The following is a 24,152-nucleotide window of genomic DNA, read 5'->3' as shown; positions in this document are numbered from 1 at the left end:
GCCATGTAAGATTTAACAATTTATTTCAATATGCATCTCAGTAGGAGCCCAGGGATTCCATTAACAATAACAAGCAGTAGTTCTTCATACAATCCAGTAATCAAATCTGGAATTCTGCCAGAGAAATTGGTAAATTTTAAAATTTAATGTTCTATAGATATTAAAAGGACTGCAACTGGTGAAATTAATGAAAGTAAATAGTTTTATCATGGGCTGTTACATGTCCTATGTTATCCTCTCTTCAGTTTTGGGAAGCATGTCACAGAAATGTTGAGATTCGTATTCTTCTAAAGAAATCAATTGCTTTTGCAGGAGCTATGACTATTTTTATGTCCATCTTTTTGAGATGGAGACAGATGTAAATCTCTCCCATTTAAATTTCATTATTGCTTTCTCATTGTTCAACACTTGGACAAAACAGAACAATACACGACAATTCCAACAGCAGCACAATATTTCACTTTTAGGAACACAGTGAATAATATCAACCTCTGCCATACTGAAGCATCTTTTAATACCAAAATACAATGTATGCCTTATTTCGTATTGTACTCAGGCTCATATGAAAATACTACGCTTGTAGCTATAGCAAGAAGTAAACTTAATATAGATTAAAAACATATTTGTATGCTACTTCATATTTTATACTCTGATGTGTTTATTTGAAAGCTCTATTAACTACTCAGTATAACAAGAGGTAATGTCACTGCTGTCCAGGAATCAAGTGATGAATGGTGAAGTCTCATGATTTGCATTTTCAAAACAAGGCACCTGAAAAAGATAAATTAAAAACTACACAAGAATAAAATTTTCTACGAAAAAAGAAAAGAAATCTTAACAACAGAGAAGCAATCTGTTTTGCAGACCTATATTTTTGCTCCTTGCAGATCTCTAAAATACTGATTAGGCCCAGGTTGGCTTATTCCACAAGATCTGACAAGATCACAGCTCATGGCAGTATGAAAGGTTAATTTCCTCTGTTGATGTGCTCATTGCTACAGCATGGAGTGAGATAAATGGAATAGGGAAAAGCAGTTAAAAATAATAAAAAAAAAATAATTCCAGCAAATCCAAATATATTTAGCTTTTCTCATCCCTCAGTTTCCAGCACATACTTATTTTAGAAACACACTTTAAACAAAACATGGCTAAGGAGTATTGTTATGAACATGTTTACCTACCTTACCCATTGAAAAGGTGCCCTTCTACAGCACTAAAATGAACTTTTGGTTAGATTTCTCACCTCAGCTCACCAAGTATTAATATGATTACCATCTTGCAACCAAGAGGACAACTTTACGTAGAAAGAATTGGGTGCTCTATCGAAATCAGTCATGTATCTTTAATTACTGAACCTTCTTCAGTGGATTTTCAGGCATGAAACTGGTTTTGCCCAAACCTATTCTAATCTGAAAATTAGATAATATTCTTTAATCAGAACAAAAGTATTTCTAATGTTTAGTATTTAAGCTTTGACTTTAAATTTATTGAAAAACTATACACAGTCAATAAAATGAAAGGTAAAATAGTAGAAAATTGTGTTCAAAATCTTCCCCTCTTCCCTCTCCCCACAAAGATATCTCTGCTGTCCATTACTGAGGCTTTGAAATTTGAAAACCAAACCCTATAATAATTCCCTCCTAACTGAAAAGACCTTTAGATCTGGGGAAGACAGATGTGCACACTTGAGCCTGGGTGGGAAATGATGGGGTGGGGAACGAGGGGAAATCAGGAAGGGCAATGTAGAATATTCTGAATGTGATTTTCAAGTTCTAAGTGTTTAAAAGGTTTTATTTTTTACTATTTCAAAGAAGGACTTAGAACAATTCTGAAAACTTAAAATAAACCTGGACTTCAACTAAATTTTTTTAAAACTTTTCTAAGCAAAGGAACTCAACAATGACTCGACTTCTATTAAAAATAAATTTACTTCTTACAACACAAAACAAATGTCATGGTTTTGTTCAAAAGGTGAGCTTTATAGAACACAATACAAAAATACATGTTTCCAAGAAAGAAGCTTTTGCATGAATGTCAAAAACAGCTTCATAATTGTGGAAAGTTTTCATCACAGATATTTCTTGACGGCATAGGTTTTAGTGAGGATTATAAAGCAGTTTCAACTACACTGTTTCCATTAATATAAGAATCTCAGGACATCCAAATCCAGAGGCAGTGACTGGAAGGCTATTAGAGAAAACTAATAAGCTTTCTTGAGCAGACACGTTATTCACAGACAACCTGCTGAATCTAATTTTTTTATATTGTTTTAAAGATAACCTACAGGTCAAACGCATGGGAATACATTAAATTTTCACTCTTAGCTTTCTAAATAATGTATTTTAAAAGCTGTCATTTCTTTGTCTTGAGTCTTGGGCTTCATTTAATATTGGGTCTGAAGGGGAAAGGAGTGAACATGTAAACCCCCTGGTTTTCAGTATCACATATATAAATCTCCTCACACACACCATTTAGAAAAAAAACAGTAAAATATATTTTCTCTCCTCATTCTTTCTCATGGCACAGAAAACTTATCAGTAATTTAATTCTCATGTTTGATGTGGAAATATTCATCCTTTCCCAAAGTATTTATAAATTTTATATTATTGAAAAAATAATGCAAATGTTCTGATTTCTTGTTTTATGTAAATATTTATAATAGCAATAACAACAGGAGTAGTAGTAATGTCCTTGAAGCATCTTGAGGTGGCTAATGGAATAATGTAAAGACTCAGCCAGTAAATCTTGAAGCAGTTACATTTCTTGGTGTTTGCAATCAGTCCAAGGCAAAAGGAAGGTTTATGAAATAACTAAAACAAAAACTGCCAAACTTTGCATCATTCATGTGTGCCATAACTTACTGATTCTCCATTTTTTTATATCATATTTTTGTTTTTATCACATTTTAGATTTCAAGGGGTCTAAGCACTAACCCTGAGACTGTGGTAGTGTGCAGAAAGCCCTAAAGAAGTTCTCAGCTTGTTTGAACAGAGATGTCTACACCACCACTGACAATTCTGTGGTAACACAGATGTTATTTTGTAGGTAAGCTACAAAATAAATTCAAGTTATTTGTAAAAAAAATAAAATGTTGTGAATCAAAGTAGATGCTCTACTATCTGCAGGGAAAACCAGAAGCTACTAAGCCGCACTGGAGAACTGTTCTGCTTTGTTTTTAGCAATATTGCATTAAAAGAAATATATTTTACTTATTATTTTACATAGAGCCACAATAGGAGTTTATCCCATGGAGTCTACCCCATTTATCTTTGGTTTTAAACTGTATCTAATAAAATAATGCAGAAAAATACTCAAAGCTGCACTACTTCATTTAATTCAAGTAAATACATTAGGTTTTCAAGAGAAGTTCTAATAGATTAAGTTAAGAATTATATTTACTTTGCCAGAGAGCTATTGCTGCAAGTCTGCAAGCATGTGAGAATGCTTTTTAGCTTATTTCTCTGCAGGAGGCAATCTGTATTAAAGCAAAACAAAAACTTGTAATCGGAGAAATACACTGGGTTAGTAACCTCCCAATTTAGAACAAAGAGCATACAGGTCAGGTCTCATCCAACCCACTACATTGTTTCACATGTGAAAAAGTCACTAGTAAACTTGGTCTGATTCCCTATGAGCTAACAGAAAACTAAATTCTCAGATATTCTTCCACCTTTATACATATTTTGGTAAAGAAAGAGTTTACCTGTAGCTTGCAATTAAAAAAAAAAAGAAAAATAGAACAGAAAACCTCCAGACAACGGCCCCCAGAAACAAAATTCCTAATGATATGATCTCCAGATGACAAAAAATAAAAGATTCAAAAAACAAAAGAGACTCTTTCCTTGTAGTGAATTTTTTTGGTGGTTGTTTAATTAAAGTACATGGTGGACTCCAAACCACATTTTAATGCACACAATTTGCCAGTCACTCCAGAAAGCATGAATGCACAGGTACGCACAGATCCCACTCTGACTGGCCTTTATGTGGTTAATTGCCTCCCAAAAATAAATACATAGATAGCCAAAACATGTAGAATTTTCTCATGTACAAAATTAAGTTGCTTTCAGTTATTTATTTTTACCTGCAAGAAACCAACTGCTGTACTAACCACTTCGAATTGAGAATTAATATGCAAAATTGCTACAGAAATTGCACACCTTATGCATCACAGAAGCTGATGAGCCCCACATTTTCCATGTGAGGCACTGTTTCACCAAAGCATGAATGTGTGTTACTGTAGCCCACATTGTTAAAAACCTCTTTGTAAACAGTCCATCAAACTAAACACTGAGTTGAAAAATCTTTCACATCTGACCTCACTAGGAGAACTCATATAAAAAGATTTTTTTTTTCTTTTAAAGAAGAAGGGGCCCTACTTTCAAGATGATACTGTAGTTAAAATTTCTTGATTCAACCCTATAAATGAAGATATATTACTTGAAAACTTTTGTCTATGTTAAAGAAAAAACTTTTAGGTCACTTACAGCATCCAAAGAAAGTTTTAATGTTCCACTTTGCAGAATTCTTTGTATTTTAATCACTTTTTGCATCCATGGGAAAAAGGTTTCCAAAAAGCACATTTACATTAATTATGTCATCCTGTATGTTCTCTGTGTCTATTTTGAGAAAGAAACATGATCAACATACAAGATCAAGCAGGAAAAATGAATGTTCCAATGACTAAAGTGCAGCAAGATGACTCTTTGTGATTCCTGTCAATGATGTTGCACATAAAAACTCCGTTTCCCTAGAACAGACCTTCAAAAACAACAGATTAGTGATAGATATCCCCCCAAAAAAAAAAAAGTTTACACTGTATTTTAAATACACTTGCATGTCAAAAGTGTAGGCACCCAAAGTACATTAAAATTGCACTTAGCTGGAAGTGTCAGCACAGTGAATATTCAGCTAATTGAGACTGCTTACTACAGAAGCCAAGGTGAACTGTGAATATGGTGTGATAAAGCATTTGGAAAAAAACAAACTTGCTTTAGAGAACAAGTGAAGTCAGAGTTGTACAAGATACTTATCAAAGTGGAGTTGACATCTGTCAGTACTCACAATACAGTATTCACTTTTTTTCCCTTTTTTCCTCCATTATCTTCCTCATTCCACTCTCTCTCTCTCCTTTACATAATAATATTTTTTTTAAAAAATCCTGTCTGAATCACCCTCTCATTATTTAAAAAAATTCCACTGTGGGACCTTGATATCAGTAACATCAACTCTGAGATGCATCACTTCAGATATTCTGAACATATAACTTCTTTTTGTTTCCTGAAAGGCAGATCATTTTTATGAAATCCCAAAACAATGCCTTAAACTCAAAATTTATCTTCACTCATTTGAAAACACCCCTTTTGATTACAGACCAGGATTTTCAGATAGGTAGCATCACTAGACATTTAAAGTACTGGGACATTAGTACTTCTTTAAAAAAGACATGAGTGTCTTGAACTGGCTATTCACAAGATGAGATCTTCAGAACTTTATAATCTCAGTTCTAAACAAAATGGCCTTAACCCACAAGAGCAACAAAACTGAAAGGAAATCATACTTAGTCTACATAAAATACTCAACCTATCTCATACTACTGTAGTTCAACACACACAATTATTGATGTTTTGACAATTTAGTAATTATTCATGCAATTATAATTTAAATTGATTAATTGAATAACTCATTTTTCTGCATTTTGTTTTTATCAGCTGTTATTAACATTTCAAAAGCATTAATATTTATAGATTACAAAAATTACATGAAGCAATTAATACATTCTGGAATATTATTACCCAAGAAAACAAACATCAAACACGATTCAATAAACACAAGTTTCCATAATACAAAAATCCAATTATTTTGGCATCAAATAGATGAAATATTATATATATAATATAGATACAGTTTTGATGCACCCCACTACTAACAGAGCACCCTGGGAGCTCTCAGAAGCACCTGCACTGCTGCTGTTGTTTTCCTCTACTGTGAGTTTGCAATTAGATGGAGCAGCATCAATGCACCTCTGCTCAATGACCTCATTTCCATCGATTTCAGTACACGTAAGTTTATTCTGCCTGCCTTCAAATTTACACAAGTCAGAGTCTGAACTCAAGAGCTTCTCTATGAACTACAAAAGGTAACAAGTCTGCAGACATCTCAGGTTTGGGGGTTTTCCTTTCATTTGCTTGTTTGGGAGATTCTTCTAGGGACAACACAAGTTCAAATTAATGGCCTGTACAGCAAATGAGCTTTATCTACAACCACTTTTTATCCCACAATACACCTTTCCCCCTTATTTACATATTTCTCTTACAGATTTATTCCAATGGCTATACTGAAAATGCCAATTATGGACAGACTAAGAGTAAAGATAGCCCTGCAACAGATTCTTCTCTGGGACTCAAGACAATATAGGAGCCAAATAATATCTAGGAAGAGTAAAATGGGATTGCATGGAATTAATACAACCTTCTATCTCCTTCCATTTTATTTTTTTTCTCTCAGTATTTGTTCCTGCACATTTTTGACCTTTTTTTTTTTCCTTTCTTTAACACAGGAAAGAAAGGGAGGCAAAATTTCTACAAGCTATTAAATTAATTTCTGTGGAAGGAATAAAAGTTCATAGAAAAATGATAATCTGTCATTTTCAATTCAAATATTTTACAGCCAACTATCTTTTCAGAAAAGAAATTTTAATGTGTTTTTTTCACACACAATTTAGAATCCTAATCTTAAAACAAACAAAACGAAAGTCTTTCCAGGACTACTTTTAGTATCCTAGAAAATATTTCCTTTAGAAGGAGGAAAATATTTCCTTTAGAAACAGGAAAAAACCTACATGGACAGAAAATCAGAGACAGAAAAAAGCTAACAAAAATATCATATCAAATATTTCCATTTCCATTCCAAATTTCAAGGATCACAGACATGGGATTTCTGTAACCCCAATATAAAATCACACAGCAGCCTAAGTCATGTTATTGGCAAGATAATGGTCTTCACCTTCAGTTTAAATTTCCCCTTCTTAACCTTATCCTATTACTCCCATCTCATACTTTATAAAAGGCCAGGGGGAGGGAATAACAGATTAACCCCAGAGGTAATTAGCCTAACAAGGTCACAAGCAGTATTTTTTCTCAGTCAGCAGAGTCAACACAAGTGATTATGGTCAGCATCCACATATGGCCATCTTTGACCACGTACCTATGTCAATGAAATTGAAAGGACTGGCATTTCTAAGACAAATATTTGCATGCCTCTGAAATTGCAGCAGGGTGCCTGGTTCAGCCAGTTATCTCCATCTCCTGTGGAACAACCACTGAACTACAGCCTGTCTGTTGATTCATCTTGAGAAAAAAACTAGGTCTTCTGCTCTATTTTCTCCCCCTTCCTTGTATTAATTATCCAAAGTTATTAAATCCTCCCTCTATCAACCAGGATAAGTCTAACACTTTCTCGAGTCTCAAGTGAATTACTATTACTATTTCACTTACTATTTTAAGTGAAATTTCATCAAAGTGTTCATTAGTTCATATTAATAAGGCTGAAATAATATAGTAGAAATTACTTTCACAAAGTTACATGGAAGTTACATACAACACAAGTCAGTGCTTTAACCTACACAATAATTGTGATTCCTTTTCTGCTCCTGCACTTTCTTTTGCCATTTTTTGTTTAAAGGAAACACCACAATTCCAGCTGCAATGGCAAGTGTTCAGTGACACTGATAATACAAAAACAGAGACATTCCATTTCAGAGACTTCTGAGACCATATTTTCGAAAGAATCTGCTTATACCGGTTATCTTTTATTTGAAAGTATGATATCTCCCCAGACCCTATTCCACCTCAGTTCTCCATCAAAATTGCATAAAAAGGAAAATCATGCATGCTGCAGATTTCAAGAGGCCCTACTTATCTTCTATGCTACAGACACCTCTATAGGATAAAAGAAAGAATGACAGCGAGCTGCCATCAGGACTCAGGCTATCTCTACCCAGGGTAGGTGCTCACATGACAGCCCTGACACGTGCAGGCTCATTATCTGCAGGAATTCCAGCCCCCAGCCTGGCTGGAACACAGTGCTGAAGGAGTGCTGAAATGGATCCATGATGCTCTGGCACAGCAGTGCAGTGGAAGCACAGCTGCAGAGATGTGCTGCACTGCGTAGCCTCCTAGGACACAAAACCAACACCAAATCAATTTAGTGTTGGGAAGACTTTTACTGAGGAGAGCAAAGCAGAAGAATACGTCAGGGATGCATCTAGGGAGATACACAGCTCCCTGTAGCTTTGCAGGTTTCTTCTTCTTCCAGCTCCTGTCTCTAACAAAACATATGGACTAACCTGAATGTAGGAAATGGCTTCTAGGTGTGTACATAAAACCCTATTTTCCTCTTAAGAATATATTTTAGAATATATTTTGCAGCAATCATTATTTCGCAAACCACTTCACAGTGAGAATGAACCCTGTTGCAGAAGCTGCACGAACTTACATGATTAGGTAAAATTTAAACTAGCAGGGTTGAAATACACACATATATATATATACACACTACACAAACTTAAACTTCACATATTTGCTAGCATGCAAATGGTATCAGTATAGACTATTTAAATAAATTATGCATACATATTTCTGTTTACAGCACTGAGTTACACAAACTGCAGTAGTCAGCACAGTAGAGAGCTTATCTTTAAGCTGTGGCTGGATCTTATAATTCAAGTAGTATGGGACAGCAAAATATCATACAAATACTAGGGAACCTCAGGCTTGGGAATATAAATTAACAAGTTGCAATTTAACTTAAACATTTTGTATTACATTGGGATTTTAAACAAGATAAAGTGCATTATCATCTTCCACCACTACCTTTTTTCCGAACATTATATGCTTTCATAGCTGTCCTTGCTGGTATTACTCTGATAATAAATGAATGAGCAGAGATTTCTTTGATGCTTCCTATCATCTTGACTTCCCCACTACGGTGTATGTGTTCACTTAATGATGATACTGAGGGCTTCACTGAGCTAGAATGAGAATAACTCATTTCACCTTATAAAAAACTTAGGTTAATTACTTGGCCCTGTCTGATTTTCTCATTTTCAAGAACTCATTTGCCAGATAGAAACTAAATGGTGATCTGGCAATTCCCTCTTGTTTCAGTATCTGTAATGCTACATCACATAACCTAGAATTTTACATACTTTAAATATAAGATTTTTATGAACATATGAAAAATTGCTAGAAAAATAATTTATTGAATTTTCAGTCAAAAGTTATGTGAAAGACTCGCATGTAGTCAGACATAGCTCTCATCTTCAAAGCTAAAAAAAAATTAATAGGCATTAAATTCTACATTGAAATTATGCTCCTTTTCCCTAAGTGAAAGATTAATGACAGCTTCAATTATACAAAAAGGAAACAAATTATGAATAATTTATATGAAATAGATTTGAAGCAATTTTGTGAGCACATGTTGCTGTGAGACACTGCAGATGCATGAAATGTTCTGGGGAAAATAAAGGGTTGAATACAACTTATTCAAACAGTTACGCAGACATTTAACACATATTTTACGTCAATGTCTTCTTATAGTAATTTTATCTAGAGAAAAATATTTTATGGCAAATTTCACTGATAATAAATTCAGAAACCTAACAGCTAAAAAAAACCTGAAATATAATTTGAGTTATAAAGCTAAATAAAACATGACAGTATTATAATAATAATATTAATAATTATAACAATATTGAAACCTTATTCATTCAGATAAAGCATTCAGATAAGCTTTTCTTTTTTCTTTTTTCCTCCTATATTATTTTTGTGTGTACAAATTCAAAGCACTATTAATTTTCTATGTAGCCTCCACTTTTGGTTAGAAAAAGCAAAATAAAAATTCTTTAAGTGAGGACTGTCATTTTAAGTCTGTCATAGGGGAAGTCTAACTGAAATCACTGGTCAAATATGTAAAAACTTGACCATATCTTTATTACTCATAAATAATTAAGTGACACTGGGGGAGACTTACCCAAAAGCTTTGGCCTACATCCACCTTGCTCTCATTGTTTATGTATGCATAGAAAAGGAAGATAAATGAGCTCTTAACAACTTTACATCCTTATTATCACATTCACAGTGAGAACGGAACGTAGAAGGTGATGGTAACCAAGGTTACAACTACTAATTGGCTTTAAATATAAGGAAAATCAACAAGATTGGCCTGGGGTGGCATGGCTCCTGAGGCCACTGACAGCTTAGGCTGATCCTGTAAATGGTAAAGCAATACATCGTTAAAACAATTGCCCTGTCGGGCAGCATGCTGCACTGTGCAGAAGGATGTGGAACACCTACAGTACAAGGAGCAGTTTTCCTAATTTTAACATGAACAGATACTTAGGGAAATGCAATTTATTATACTGGTGAACAATTCTGCACCTTTTAAAATTACATTTCTCTGCGTAATCTCTCTCTTCCATAGTTTTACTTGCATGTACTATGTACATGTTTGGCTATTATATTGATGTTATTACTATATTTTAAAAACCAGTGTCTATAGAGACCTTTAAGTTCTGCAGCCTTATTCATAAAAGCTACTTAATAGTTATAGAAATAAGATGATAATTCAGAAGAAAACAACTCCATATTCTTAGATAATTACTCTTTTGTCACATCTAGTTTTTGAGTTTTAAATTATGTGGCTTTCTTATAACAAATTAAAATACAGATCTGAAACATCCCATCACTCCCTGTCAGATTAACAGTTCAAGACTTGCAGTATAAAAGGAAACTTAGATGCACCCTACTTCAGAAGATTTTCATCAAGGAATTACATTATATTTATGAAAATCAGGCAGCCAAACATTTCAAACTCCAATGATGAAATCTTTCTTGTTCTGAAATTAAGTTTGGGTATTTAGATAAAGATCACAGATTTAAAGAATAGTTAAGGTTAGATGGAACCTTTAAAGACCATATAGTGATAAAATCATTCTTACACTATTAGAACTCTCACACAGCATAATTTACAGTTAACTCCCAGCTACTCACTTTATCATCACAGGAGGAAAACCTGTACTAGTTTTGGCTGGAATAGTTAAATTTCATCATCGCAGCTCGCATGGAGCTATGTTTTCAATTTTTGCAGGAAACAGTGTTAACATCTCAGGATTGTTTCAGTTTTGCTAAGCAAGGCTTACATCCAAGAACATTTCTGCTCCTCTCCCCACCCCACCAGCAAGGAGACTGGGGGTGCACAAGGAGTTGGGAGGGAACGTAGCCAGGTGGGCTGATCCCAAATGACCAAAGGGATAAATCATGTTCTATGGTGTCCTGCTCAGCATATAAATCTGAAAGGAGGAGGAGGAGGAAGCAGAAACATTCAAAGTGGCATTTTTCTTCCCAAGTAACTGTTACACATGATGGAGCCCACCCTTCCTGGAGATGGCTGAACACCTGACTGTGCATGGGAAGCAGGGGGTAAATTTCTTACTTTGCTTTCATGTGTGGCTTTTGCCTTGCCTATTAAACTGTCTTTATCTCAAGCCATGGTTTTTCTGACCTTTCCCCGCTGCTTCTCTTCCCCATCCCACTGATTAAGTGAGAAAGCAGGTGTGGGGGACTGAACTGTCTTTCAGGGTGAACAGCAAAAAATCCTCAAAACCCACACTTTTCCTTGTTTTGTTTAATTATGTTTTATAATGACCATCGACTACTATTTGCTTTCTTAGTCAAAATCATACGTGGCAACATGAGATCTACCTGTGTCAAACAGATCATTCATAATCATATTTTACTTTCTCTTGGAGAAGCAGATGGTATCATTTGCTTGCATAAAAAGAAATCCTTCCTTAGAGTTAAATTAAATTACATGCTTGATGATTTGCCATGACTTCTACATTTCAATTGCGTACAGAAACACAAATTATCTAGTTACTCACCTGACTATACTTCCACATATATTCACCCATAATTCTGGTTGGGAATACAACAGGGAAAAGTGGTTCGTACTAATGACTACAATTCAGCACTAAGTATGTGCTCTTGTGCCATTAGCTTCATGTGTTTCACATGAGGTGCTGAATTAAGGACCAGCCCATGCCCTGTGCAGAAGAGGCTACAAATAACAATTGGGAACATAGATTATAATAATGCTCAAGTTTTGAACTAGGACCCAGAGAAATGCTAGACTCTCTGCAAAAAATAGACACAGAACTGCTTCTAGGCAAATTGCTTAATCAATGTTAATACATATTTATGTGTTCCCATCAAAATAATTTGAACTCGCCACATATACATATGCTTACAGAATCACAGTATAAATACTGTCAGCACAGACTGATTAATGAAGGAATAATTTTCAATTTCTTATTTTCAATTACATCTATTATCTTTTCAGAAGACAAAAACCCTGCAAATACTATTGCATAAAATTATGAGTTTTCAACATCTAGATTTGTTTCAAGAAAAGGAGAAAACATTACTATTCTTTCCCCAATTCTAGAAAATATCAGAGAAAGGGAAAAATGAAAAAGAGATGAATTTGCATATTGCCTGGTGAATAGAAAGGATAGAATAACATTAATAATCTGATTTGATACAGTCTTCACGTATTAAAGGTCAACATAGTCTAGAGGTCTCAAAACTAAAATAGCAGCTACAAAAAAGTATCAATAAAGTGATTCTAAATCTATGCAGTATGATAAATGTGCTACTAGCAGGCAACAGTGTTACAATTGTTAGGAACTGAAAGCTTGATATGGAATATTGTGCAAAACTGGTCATTCCTGTTCAAGCTGGAGCAGGAATAGACAAGAGCTTTTAAGATACTCATGGTAACATGGAAACCATGACGAAAAGGGATAGTTGTATTACAGGTCTCTCAAAATATGATGAACATTACAAAGGATGAATCTTGGAAGTTTCAAAACAATGTATACAGAAACAAACTGATAATAAATTCAGCTTGATGAAGAGACGATTTCTAGCTATCAGAGCAAAGTCAATTCCAGCTTTATGTTCTACTACACAAAGTTAATTGACTATATGAAATTGTTTTGAGTATAAAAAAAAAATTACTCACTATGAATCTAAAACTACCAATACAAACCCCAAATCCAATAAACTACAATATTAAACAATATTTTTTGTGAATTTATGCCTCCTTTGATGACAGAATGATTCAAAACTTTCAAGAGGAAAATGTTTTGCAATGAGAACAATGAGCCATTGACATAAACTCCGAAGAAAAGGTGTTGGATTCCCAAACATTAGATATTTTTAAGACCGAGCAGGACAGGCTGATGTGCCTTCTTGTCTATATCGTGCTTATGCCAAGAAAGGTTGGACCAGATGATCCTTGAGATTTCTTCCATCCCAGTATCCTAGGATTCTGAGAAAAATTAATGAGAGTTGCTTGCAATTTTCAGATCATTTTCCTTCGGAAAAGTGGCATTGTGAAATGCCCACTTTGGGGTTTAGTTTTAAATTAAAAGTATTTTTCAATGCCTTAGCTGCAGTTCTGAAATAAAGATGACATTCTGCTGAATCAGAAGTGTACACAAAAGCATATGGCAGAGGTCAAAAAAAGATGCATTCTACATTCCACCTTGCCTCCTTCCAAACCCAGACTTGTCACCTACAGAATAAAGAAGCAAAGAGCTGTGTCTTCACAACACAGACTCACATGGGCAGAAGTCTCACCAAATAAACCCATACTAAGGCAATCAGGTCCACAGAGGAGCTGCAATGCACTGAAAAATGAAATTTAATTCAGAAAGAAGGGGCTTGAGTAGCTCATCAGAAGTTGCTCGGTACAATTAGAACAATTTACTATATTCTTTATTTTCTGCTTTTTAATTATTTTTCAGTTTCCAGTGCTAAACTCTGTATCTTCACTCAAGACCAGCCAGAAAATCTTTCAATATTGAAAAGGCAATGACTACTAAGGAAAATCAAAATTGATTTCAAACAAAATTTCAGATTAAAAATGTTCACAAGTGAAATAAGGATTTTCAGTCAACATCCTGCAAGTCAGAAAGACATTGCTAGCAAAAGCTTATACTGAATATCACTTTCTTCAGGTGTAAGGAACAGAAAAAGTAATGGTTGAGAGAGTGGGAAGCAAAGAAAATGAAAAGGAAAGCTTAGCAGGCCTCAAGAGACATTATTGTATTATTTCCTCTTGTGAAGATTATTGTTCTACAGCCAGTCACGATATTAAATAACATACAAGATTGTCCTCAGTAGTTTATTTCTCTGGCTTTCTTACATACTTCATCAACTAAGCAGCAGTCTACATGCAAACTTATTTTTGAACAAGTTTTAATATTAATAATGTTAAAAGATGCTAAGTCTATGGATTCACCAGTTCTGAACTGTATTTCCAGTTCATCATTTCTAAATCCCAGCTGGTAGACTGGAATGCTTATCTCATGAATATCAAACCAAATTAAATGTTGAATAGCAGTCAAGCAGAAATCAAAACATGCAAATTTCCACATATCCCAATTCTTCAATAGCTACCTCCTATTACTATTAATAGCTAAATAGTAAAAGCAATTAAATAAAATTTAAAAATAAAATAGCAAGAATAATTAAATGTGGGGATAATATACTTAACATCTTTTTTCATAGAATCCTTGATTTTTAATTTCCTTTTATTTCTCTGAAAGTAAAGTATTCTAGATAAAAGTGAACTAAAACAATATTCTAGGATATATATACATAATAAACTATAAAATTTGCAGCTTTTTATGCTGCCTTTTTGTGGTCTTTTCTGCAGCAGAAACTTATATTCTATATAATTTACCACTGAACATGATAATTTTGCCACATTAATTAGGGGCCTTATTTCACCAAAACTTCAACAGCTTTCAAGCAGACCACTGTCTCTTCATTTGGACTATCACATTTCTTCAGTGGTTGGGAACAATTATTCACCTTTTAGCTTAGATGTCACCCTGCCCATGTCTCAAGAACTGCAGGGCAATATTTCCTGATCACTCCTGTTTCTTAGGATAGGGAAATACAGTGCCTATTTAACATTCATTAATGAAATTGCAGCAGGCATGTTGAACTGGATACGTTTCAAATATTCATTCTTGCTGTAGCCTGAAACTGTCAGTTGAATTAAAACAAGCAGACAATTTTTGCTTAGTGATGGGGCAGTTGGAAGCCTTTACATACAAGTACCAGTTCTTACTCACCTGGCCAGGTCTACTGAGGTAAGAGGCTTTATTTCAATGAACAAAAACTGTGGGATTAAAATTCTTATCAATGAGTAACTTTATTCAGTTTCACATGATACATTTTAACTCTACCATGTAAACTGTCAACTTTACATTGCCTGAACATCTACTATCAATAGCTTTGCATGCAGAAACTCAACCATCTCTTGCAACAGCATTTTTAATACATGACGGTAATTTTAAAATCCAGCTGTCTGACACAAGTTTAGACACATGATACTTTTGTTCCTGTTACAGGCAGGAACAAAGAGCAAATGAGGTGCCTTTAGATAATGTCCAGCTGTATTCATCAGGGACCAAATGCCATTGCACATTAGGATCACAAAGAATGCAAGTGATCCATATTCAGTCATCTCCTGCTTAAAGACTTCACCATTTACAAAACATCAATACTGATTTATAGACACAGCATGCAAGTCAGAATGAACCATGCATAACATAGAAGACCAAAAAAAAATCAAACAGAAAGAGTAAACAGATGTTTTATCAAAGGGTTTCATACACGGAGGAAATGCAAGCAATAGCAAACAGTACAGTTTTAAAAATAAATTTAAGACCTCTCAAGTCCTGAGCATGCCACCGTCACGAAATGCAACTTTTCACTCACCAAAGTAGAGTTATGTGAAGTATCACCTGAGACCTCGGGTGTTCTTGTGCTGTTTGGAAGTCTGTGAGGGTTACGAGCTATCGCTTGGCACCAGCCCAACATTTTCTCCTTCCACTTATCCCTTCTCAATTTCTGAAATTCTGAAAATAATTTAGAGTCCCTGAAACATTGACACTTTGAATTCATTGTGTGCATGTCTCTGGACACATGCCTTTAAAAACAGCTTTTTAAGTTATATCTGAACAAGCTAATAAACATATTTTTAAAAGAACATTTTTTTAAAGTATTTAGAAAATATTTATTCTAACGTATTTATTTAAAAGAACATGTTTTTCTAAAGTATTTCAAAATGCTAAACCATAAAGTTTAGAAAAGAGTCATGCACTTTCAGCACACCTTACATGCATTAATACTATTTTAGTGTCAGCAAATAGTCTCCATGTTAAATCTTCCTCAAGTTGCAACTTTATTTTAAAAACTCTTATTTTAAAGGGACTTTATTACAGAATACCTCTGAGACTAGCACCATGCCAAAAACTATATAGCATTTGGATACAAACCCCCACATTCACTGAAACAAGGAGAAATAGCCTTAAAGCAGTAGCAGATACTAGATACAAATAAACAGTGTGAAAACACACAAACCTGTGTGTACCCATGCCCAGACACTCCAGAATACCTGGTTCATCTTCAAGTGCTATGCTAGGATGTGTTGTAAATAGCAAAAACTAATGTAGGCACACCAGAAATAAATGCTATGTGCCAACTACAAATTGCCTCTGAATTTACTTTTAGTTTGAAACAATAACAAAATACCTTTTAAGTAACACTACCGCATTCTGGAAATGCAGCATTAGTAAAACATGCTATTAAACATAAGAAACCTTCATAAGTATGTTTAAAATATCACAATTTGTTCTTTCCCAAATGAAGTTGGCAATGGAGGTATTCAGTGCAAAACTTTGCTAATTAACAAAAAAACAACTTAGAGCAATTTTATTCTCAACATCTGAAGCAATCTCCAATCTGGTTGTTTATAACAGATTGTAATTTAAAATGTATTATTCTGTAGAATCATGAAACATAATAAACAGGAAGATTAAACTACCAGACTGAGTGCCCAGTTTTCCAAGTAAGGGCAGCAATAGACTGAATAAAACTGGAACATAAATACAATAAAGCTAAAGACCTCCCATGGCACTATGCAGCACCATTGAATATTATGCACTTGTAACTTAAGTTTATTTTTTCTGCAATATCTCCATGCAGGACACAAATTATGTATCTATTTACAGCAAATTTCATCTTTCCAGGTTCTGAGTCTGGCAAAGTACAACCCCTTCCTGAAAAATGTCAGCTCTACCTTTTCCACACTTAAACATTAATATCTAGTTTTCAAAATATGAAATGCACAAAGCTGAATTCCCCATGCAACCTCATGGAACCAATAGCAATAAGTGGAAATCCACCTTAGCTTTATTGTACTGGAGATGATTAGGTGAGTGAGACAATATATTAACTGATTTTTACAATTTTTTGGTCTCTTGAAGTCTTAATGTGAGATACAAAAAGTGATCAATCAATCCTTTCTATACTGCCTGTACCTGTGAAGACAAGAATCATTTGAATATAGGTACAATCCTATTTTGGTCTCCGTGGTGTGCAGAACCCTTTGGAAGATTTGCAAATCTTTTTTTTTGCCCTGAGTAATCAAAATAACTGCCACTGTCCAGATCGTGAAAGATTAACTTTGCTCTTTCTCATACACCTGAAGAACCACCACAAATAAATTTCCTGAAAGCAAGCTGAATTCATCAGCTCTAGATTTTTTTAAAACAATAGAAGAATTACTTCATATCTTTTAAGGCAAGAAAATTTTTGCTTATAATTTAGCCAAGCAAAGGGACACACAATTATTGTTCATCTTGTACAATATCAATGCTAAAAGAAGGTTAAGGATGATGTATTAAAAACTAGCCAGTTGAATAAAATAAAAGAATAATATATCTAAAAAGAGTTCACAAATATAACAAGAGAAAAGAATTTATATGCTTAATTCAGGAGCATAATCAGATTCAGGTAACAAAAGTCATGATTTTCAGTCCTTACCTGAATCTAACTGCTATCACAGAACAGCAGGAAATTGAACACAAAGCACACTGCTTTTTTATCTAAGCTAAGTTTTGTTCTCTGTGTTCGAAGATTCCCAACAGCAATCAAAGTGATGGTATTTGTTAGCTGCATGATTTGGCAGACAATCAAAATATTCCAGGAGCAGAGCTACAGGAATACTGAAATACAAATAGCCTTCAATGCTGAGCTCTGCTAAGATAAATACAGTCACTGTTATTCATTATGTATCTCTTGTCTGAGTCTTACCAAGCTGTGACTTCTAATCAATTATTCTAATTTGTATAAAACCATTAATTGATGGGCTGGATGCAATACAAATCTCTGACAGCTTCTGCTATTTCTGTGTCACAAGTAAGCCATTGGCTTTTATTAACCAGCCAGTTATTATCCTATGACTGCTGTGTTTCACAAGGAAAATTTAGCATAGCATAACAATATAATGACAGTAAAACTTTCTACAAATAAGAAGCTCAACCTCAGGTTTTAAAATTACTTCTATATTAAAAAGATAAATAAATTCATATTAGAATATATGTGATTGTGTCAACAGCTGTAGAAGTACAGTAATATCTCAGTGCTGTGGTGGTTCACCAGTGGTTCTTTCAAGTTTGGGGGGGGGGAAATTACTTTCCACATACAAATGTGATAATTATCTGTAAAAATTTATATCATTAGAAGCGCTGAGTACCTTCTGCCTCTCCAAACAGAGGACTAATTTTTTGAGTCTAGCATGAAATTAAAATAGCACGAAAGGCCACCAAGCTAGAGAAGTCTTATCTTCCCGACTGATACCTGCAGCAACCAACTAAAGAACCTGTATAATACCTAATATAATACCTAATGTTCAAGCCTCATTAAAAAAAAATTCAGAGACCAACAGAAAACAAGCACACATGCACAAAAATCATTAAGTTGATACCTAGAATGATGGCACCAATCAAGACTATAATGGTACCAGCTTTCTTGTATAGCTGCTGGATATACATAATCAAACAAACACCTCTGCATTAAGTGCATGTAAAATTTGGAATTCAAACATGTCATGTTTATTAATGACTGTTTTCAGAAGTGCTTCTAGGGCACTACTGGAAGAATAAACCCAATTATGCACATCTAAATGCTTTTCCCTACCTGTAAAGACAAAATAGAGTTGTCATTTAACTTAGCTATGCGGCTCTTTCAAAACATCATCACAGAATCAGTGCTGCTCTCTAGAGTATTTGACATTACATTATTATAACCAAGTTTGCTAGAAGTTATAGTTTGTTTAAGTTTGCAAACTGCCAACTATGGCACATTCTTGAGAAATGTATATTTATGGCAACTGATTTAATGTTTAAAAAACCCACAACTTTTATACATTTAGATACTGTATAAATGTCTGTATTTGCTGATGCAGTTTTTGATCTACTTTCATAAGCAACCTCTATTCCATCCTCAAATATGACTTTGCTTTCTAAAAGGTCCTTGCTGTTAATATCACAGCTGCTCTTCAAGGGAATGCTTTGCTCATCCAAGGTTAAACATCTCTGTTGAATTTTCCTCAGACCTTCAAAAAGCGATGCAACTGTATGTGCTACTGCTACAGGTGAGCAGTGAAAGGGTGCCTAACCCCTCCCTCAGGACCTCTCCTAAATTTCAGATGCATCAGACTCCCAAGTAGGAAGGAAAACAGCCTTGATTCAAACATGGAGTTGAGAACAAGAACAAAGTACATGTTTTTGCTTTGTGAGTTTGCATATATTTAGCCATACATGACTGCCAAGCAGCTTAAATTAAAGCTTCAATCAACAATAAAGACATGACTGGTAAATGCACCTGATAAACCATACCCAGCATTTGGCAGATGAAAACTCTTCAGGGAAGATACAGAAATAGCAGAAAATGTTAAAATGCAAAAATCCATAAGAAGCTAAAGCATTAACAACCTCATGAAGTTAGGGGCATAAGAAGTTACAGTAAGTCTTTAAAGGACTTTGTTCTGTTTATGAAAAATTAAAAGTTATTTCTTAAGGTTTCTTCCCATTCTTATGTGATTTATTTACAGAAGATGAAGGATATATTTATGCTGTAAATCAAATCTACTTTGCATCAGGCAGATATAGCTACTGACATAAAAAAAGAAGACAAAGACAGAAGTAACATTTTTTTAAAAGCCCAATAATGGTTAAATACCTGAAAGGCATCATTTAACTATTAAACACTGCTGTACGAAAGGATAGATCATTAATACTGAATTTAAGTTAACTTTTAAGAACAAAGAGAAAATCAGATTTCATTAAAATACCAGAAGTATACACACCAAAATGTGCTTAAGGCCATGCTCGGTCCAACAGAAGAAATATCTCTCCTTTGTCAGAGAAGCATTTTTAACAGAAGTTTTTCTGTCAAATACAAAGTTCTGGGCAGTCATAAATCATCTTCTCCTGACAACCCTAAACACAGAAAGCTCTTGCTTGTGAACAGTCCAGATACTGCTCCTGTGAGAGGTCAGTCATACAGACAGCGGTAATCACTGCTGGAAAGAAGGGCTTATCCCCCTGCTTAGATATCATTGCTCTTCGTAACTCAATCTGTAACAACTCCGGGGCAGGACAGGCCACTGCTGCTTTATCTTTGCTAGTCTCTTCAATTTTTCTTACCTCACTTCAGATTGTTTTCAGAATCTCTTTAACAGTAACTTCAACCATCATTAGCATTAGTCATTTGCCCTCATATTCTAGTATATGATTTTATAAAAACTAACTGTTAAATTGGTTTCTGGTTGCCATTGTTAATAATCAGTGTTTGCAAGAAATTTACTCCTGGTTAGGGTGACAACCTTCCAGTACCTGTAGGAGACTGTAGGGAGACTACAAGAAAACTGGAGAGAGCTTTTTTACAAGTACATGTAGTTACAGGACAAGGGGGAATAGCTTCAAACCGGAGGAGAGTAGGTTTAAACTAGATATTAAGAGGAATTCTTCATTGTGAGGGTGGTGAGGCACTGGAACAAGTTTCCCAGATAAGCTGCAGATATCCCATCCCTGGAAGTGTTGAAGGCCAGGCTGGATGGGGCTCTGAACAACCTAGTCTAGTGAAAGTATCCCTGCCCATGGGAGTTGGGCTGGATGTAGATGATCTTTAAGGGCCCTTCCAACACAAACCATTCTGTGATTAGTGAGAATTGCAGATATATCCCAGACCATCAGAGGAGAGGCACTGGCATGTTTATAATGACAATCCATTTCTCTGTGCCAACACAAAGCACTATGATATGGTGGGCAGACTATTCTCAGACACAAAATACATTGATTCCCTGCACAAGTATTTACTTAAGTCTTTACTGGCAACCCATGGGACTCCAGTTTGCATAAAGAATACGAATCTGTAGGTATTCTCTGACTGATCAATATCATGAAACAGTTAATCTGAATGCTAGTTGGTAGAAAATTCAGAGTCACCTCTGGAAACTGAATTGCAGCTATTTTCTTCTAAAAGCTAAAGACCTGAATTATAATTAGTTAGAAGGTGAAAACTGATATTCTGTTGGAAGGTATTTCGAACACTTACTGAAATTAAGTTGCATGCATTATAATAAAGAAAAAATCTACTAAATATTTTGAAGAAGGCTTTTGTTGTCATCAAGGGTACACCACCTAATGAGTTGACAGAAGAGCCAAATGCTTAAGGAAAACTTGTGACAGATTTATCAAAGGTGAAGATTTGGTATCCTTTTTAATAAAGATTAAATAGGCCCATTAAATAGCTGTTCACCACTAAACTAACTGAAATATACTATTGCAAGTACCTCTTTTTCATACTGTCTCCTTCTAGTGGAAATTGTGATCATGACTTATGATCTGACTTATGATCTGACCTCTGCTAGTAGAAAGCCATGACAGATGGCCTATTCAGGGTTTTTCAGGATAAACGGATTTAAGTTATAAATAATTACTGGCCTACTGGCCTAATGCTGCAGTTACTGGTAACAGCTTAAATAACTAGTCCCTTACATAAGTAAAGATTATGTTAACCTAAAAGCTAATAGTTATGTGAATATGCATTTGAATAATATTGACAATTTTTGACCAAAATTTCCAGAAAACAAATACAAAAGTAGGACTTAGAAGTGAATGCATGGGAGCAAAAGTATGACTCAAATAGCTGAAATAATGCTTTTTTAAATGGGGTTCTCATTAGACAATAATAATGGTGGCATAATTATTGTAAGCAATTATTCTTGTTGCTCTGGTTGCTGTCAAAAAAAACTTGGAGAAATTGAGTAGGGAAAAAAAAGGTTAAATGATTATGTAGTCCTTCTAGTTTTTATGTTTGTAGTTGGGAAATGAACAGAAAAGTTTTACTGAATAGATATTAAGTCTGGAGAGGTACAAGAAGACTGGATGAATGTCAGTATTCATCCTGATATTCAACCTCCTAAACTTAAATTAGTGGGATTCTTAAAAGTGTCTTCCAATAGTCAAATAAAGCCTGAACCTAATTTATTACAATGCAAAACCATAATGGTTTACTAATTATTTTCCACAGAGAAATTTGGGGTTTGCTTCTTTGTGAGATGAAAGCAATGCAGTACATGCAGTTAAAACCACAACTCACACAGCTGTCAGCGAGCTAAGATTCACACAGACCATACGCACGCCACAGTTATAATATGCCATTGTTCACAAACCATTTTTAAAAAATTAAAGATGTAGTATTTGTTGTGCTTGCTAATTAAAGTGTAAAACTAGACACAGCATCAGTTTCTCTCTTGTATTTAAAAATAACACTAAGCACACTGAAAGTATCCACCCTCTTGCAAGTCTTGCCAAAGAACCTCGAAGGAAGATGATATTGGCAAGGACACTGACAAAATATAGTTATAAAAGTGAAATCTTGAGTGTACAGCAGAAAACAAGCACAATGCTTGATGGCACAGCATTGCTCCCTTTAGTGACTGGGTGAACACAAAGATTTCTAACTTTAGCGTGGTTGTCATAGAGCAGCTCAGGCAGCTGAGTCTCATCATGAAGGTTTGATCTCTACCCCTGACAGCTCTCCTCTGACTTTGCTACCACTCATACTGCTTTCTGCTAGGCTATACTGAACCCTGGTGCCGAAACTGAGACAAGAGTATGCAGCACAGCATGGCACAGAGATGCCCATGCAGGTGTGAAATGGCCTGGCACAGCTGTGCAGCACCTGTTCATGCAGTCCCATACAAAGGTCCTGTTTCAAAACCTGTTTAGGTGCTGTACTGAAGAGCAGCTCCATGGCTAAGCTGTAAGTCTTGCCCTCACGACAGCTTCCAATTATTTGCCCCTTCTACAGCTGGGATAGAACAGAGACAAGCCTTAGCTTTCCTAAGATACCTTGCACCACTGATAACTATGCAATCGCAACACATAGTCCAGACATGGACACTGGGATTGAGGGCAACCTCAGCAAGCCACCAAGGTGTGTAGTTCTGTCAACACACTGGAGGGAAGGGATGCCATCCAGAGGGACCTCGTCAGGCTTGAGGTGGGCCTGTGTAAACCTCACATTCAGCAAGGCCAAGTGCAAGGTTCTGCACCTGTGTTGGGACAATCCCAAGCAAAAACACAGGCTGAGCAAAGAATGGATTGAGAGAAGCCCAAGAGAAAAAGACTTGGGGATGCTGGTGGACAAAAAGCTCAACATGACCTGGTAAAATGCACTGGCAGTCCAGAAAGCAACCACATCCTGGGCTGTATCCAGATCAGCACGGCCAGCAGGCCAAGGGAGGGGATTCTGCCCCTCTGCTCTGCCCTTGTGAGACCCACCTGAAGGGCTGCATCCAGCCTGGGGGCCTCCAACACAGGAAAGATGTGCGCCTGTTAGAACAAGCTAAAGTGATCGTAGGGCTGGAGCACCTCTCCCATGAAGAAAGGCTCAGAGTTGGGGCATTTCAGCCTGGAGAAGCCTCAAAGGAAATCTTGGAGCAACCTTCCAGTACCTAATGGAAGCCTATAAGAGAGCTGGAAAGGAATTTTTTTAAAGAGCATGTACTGATACAACAAACAGTAAAGGCCTTAAGCCAAAGGAGGGTAGGTTTAGATTAGGTATCAGAAAAAAATTCACAGCTGTGGGGATGGTGAGGCACTGGAACCAGATGTCCAGACAGGCTGTGATGTACTGTCTCTGGGAGTGTTGAAGGCCAGC

General features: G+C 35.4%; 1 protein-coding gene across 2 annotated transcripts in view; it reads right to left on the bottom strand.

The window, feature by feature from the left end:
• The window catches only part of MARCHF1 (membrane associated ring-CH-type finger 1), a 225,569-nt gene that overhangs the window by 72,829 nt on the left and 128,588 nt on the right, over positions 1-24,152 (bottom strand). For both annotated transcript variants that reach the window (XM_053941549.1, XM_053941550.1), the window contains exon 3: positions 15,855-15,994. In XM_053941549.1, the coding sequence (XP_053797524.1) occupies positions 15,855-15,956 (102 nt within the window). In that variant the 5' untranslated portion in view covers positions 15,957-15,994. The remainder of the gene's footprint in view (positions 1-15,854; positions 15,995-24,152) is intronic.

The sequence above is a fragment of the Vidua chalybeata genome, chromosome 4 (assembly GCF_026979565.1).
Source record: "Vidua chalybeata isolate OUT-0048 chromosome 4, bVidCha1 merged haplotype, whole genome shotgun sequence".
In the NCBI taxonomy this organism is placed as follows: domain Eukaryota; kingdom Metazoa; phylum Chordata; class Aves; order Passeriformes; family Viduidae; genus Vidua; species Vidua chalybeata.
Note: the sequence above shows the minus strand (reverse complement) of the source record. Positions and strands in the feature narration are given on the sequence as shown.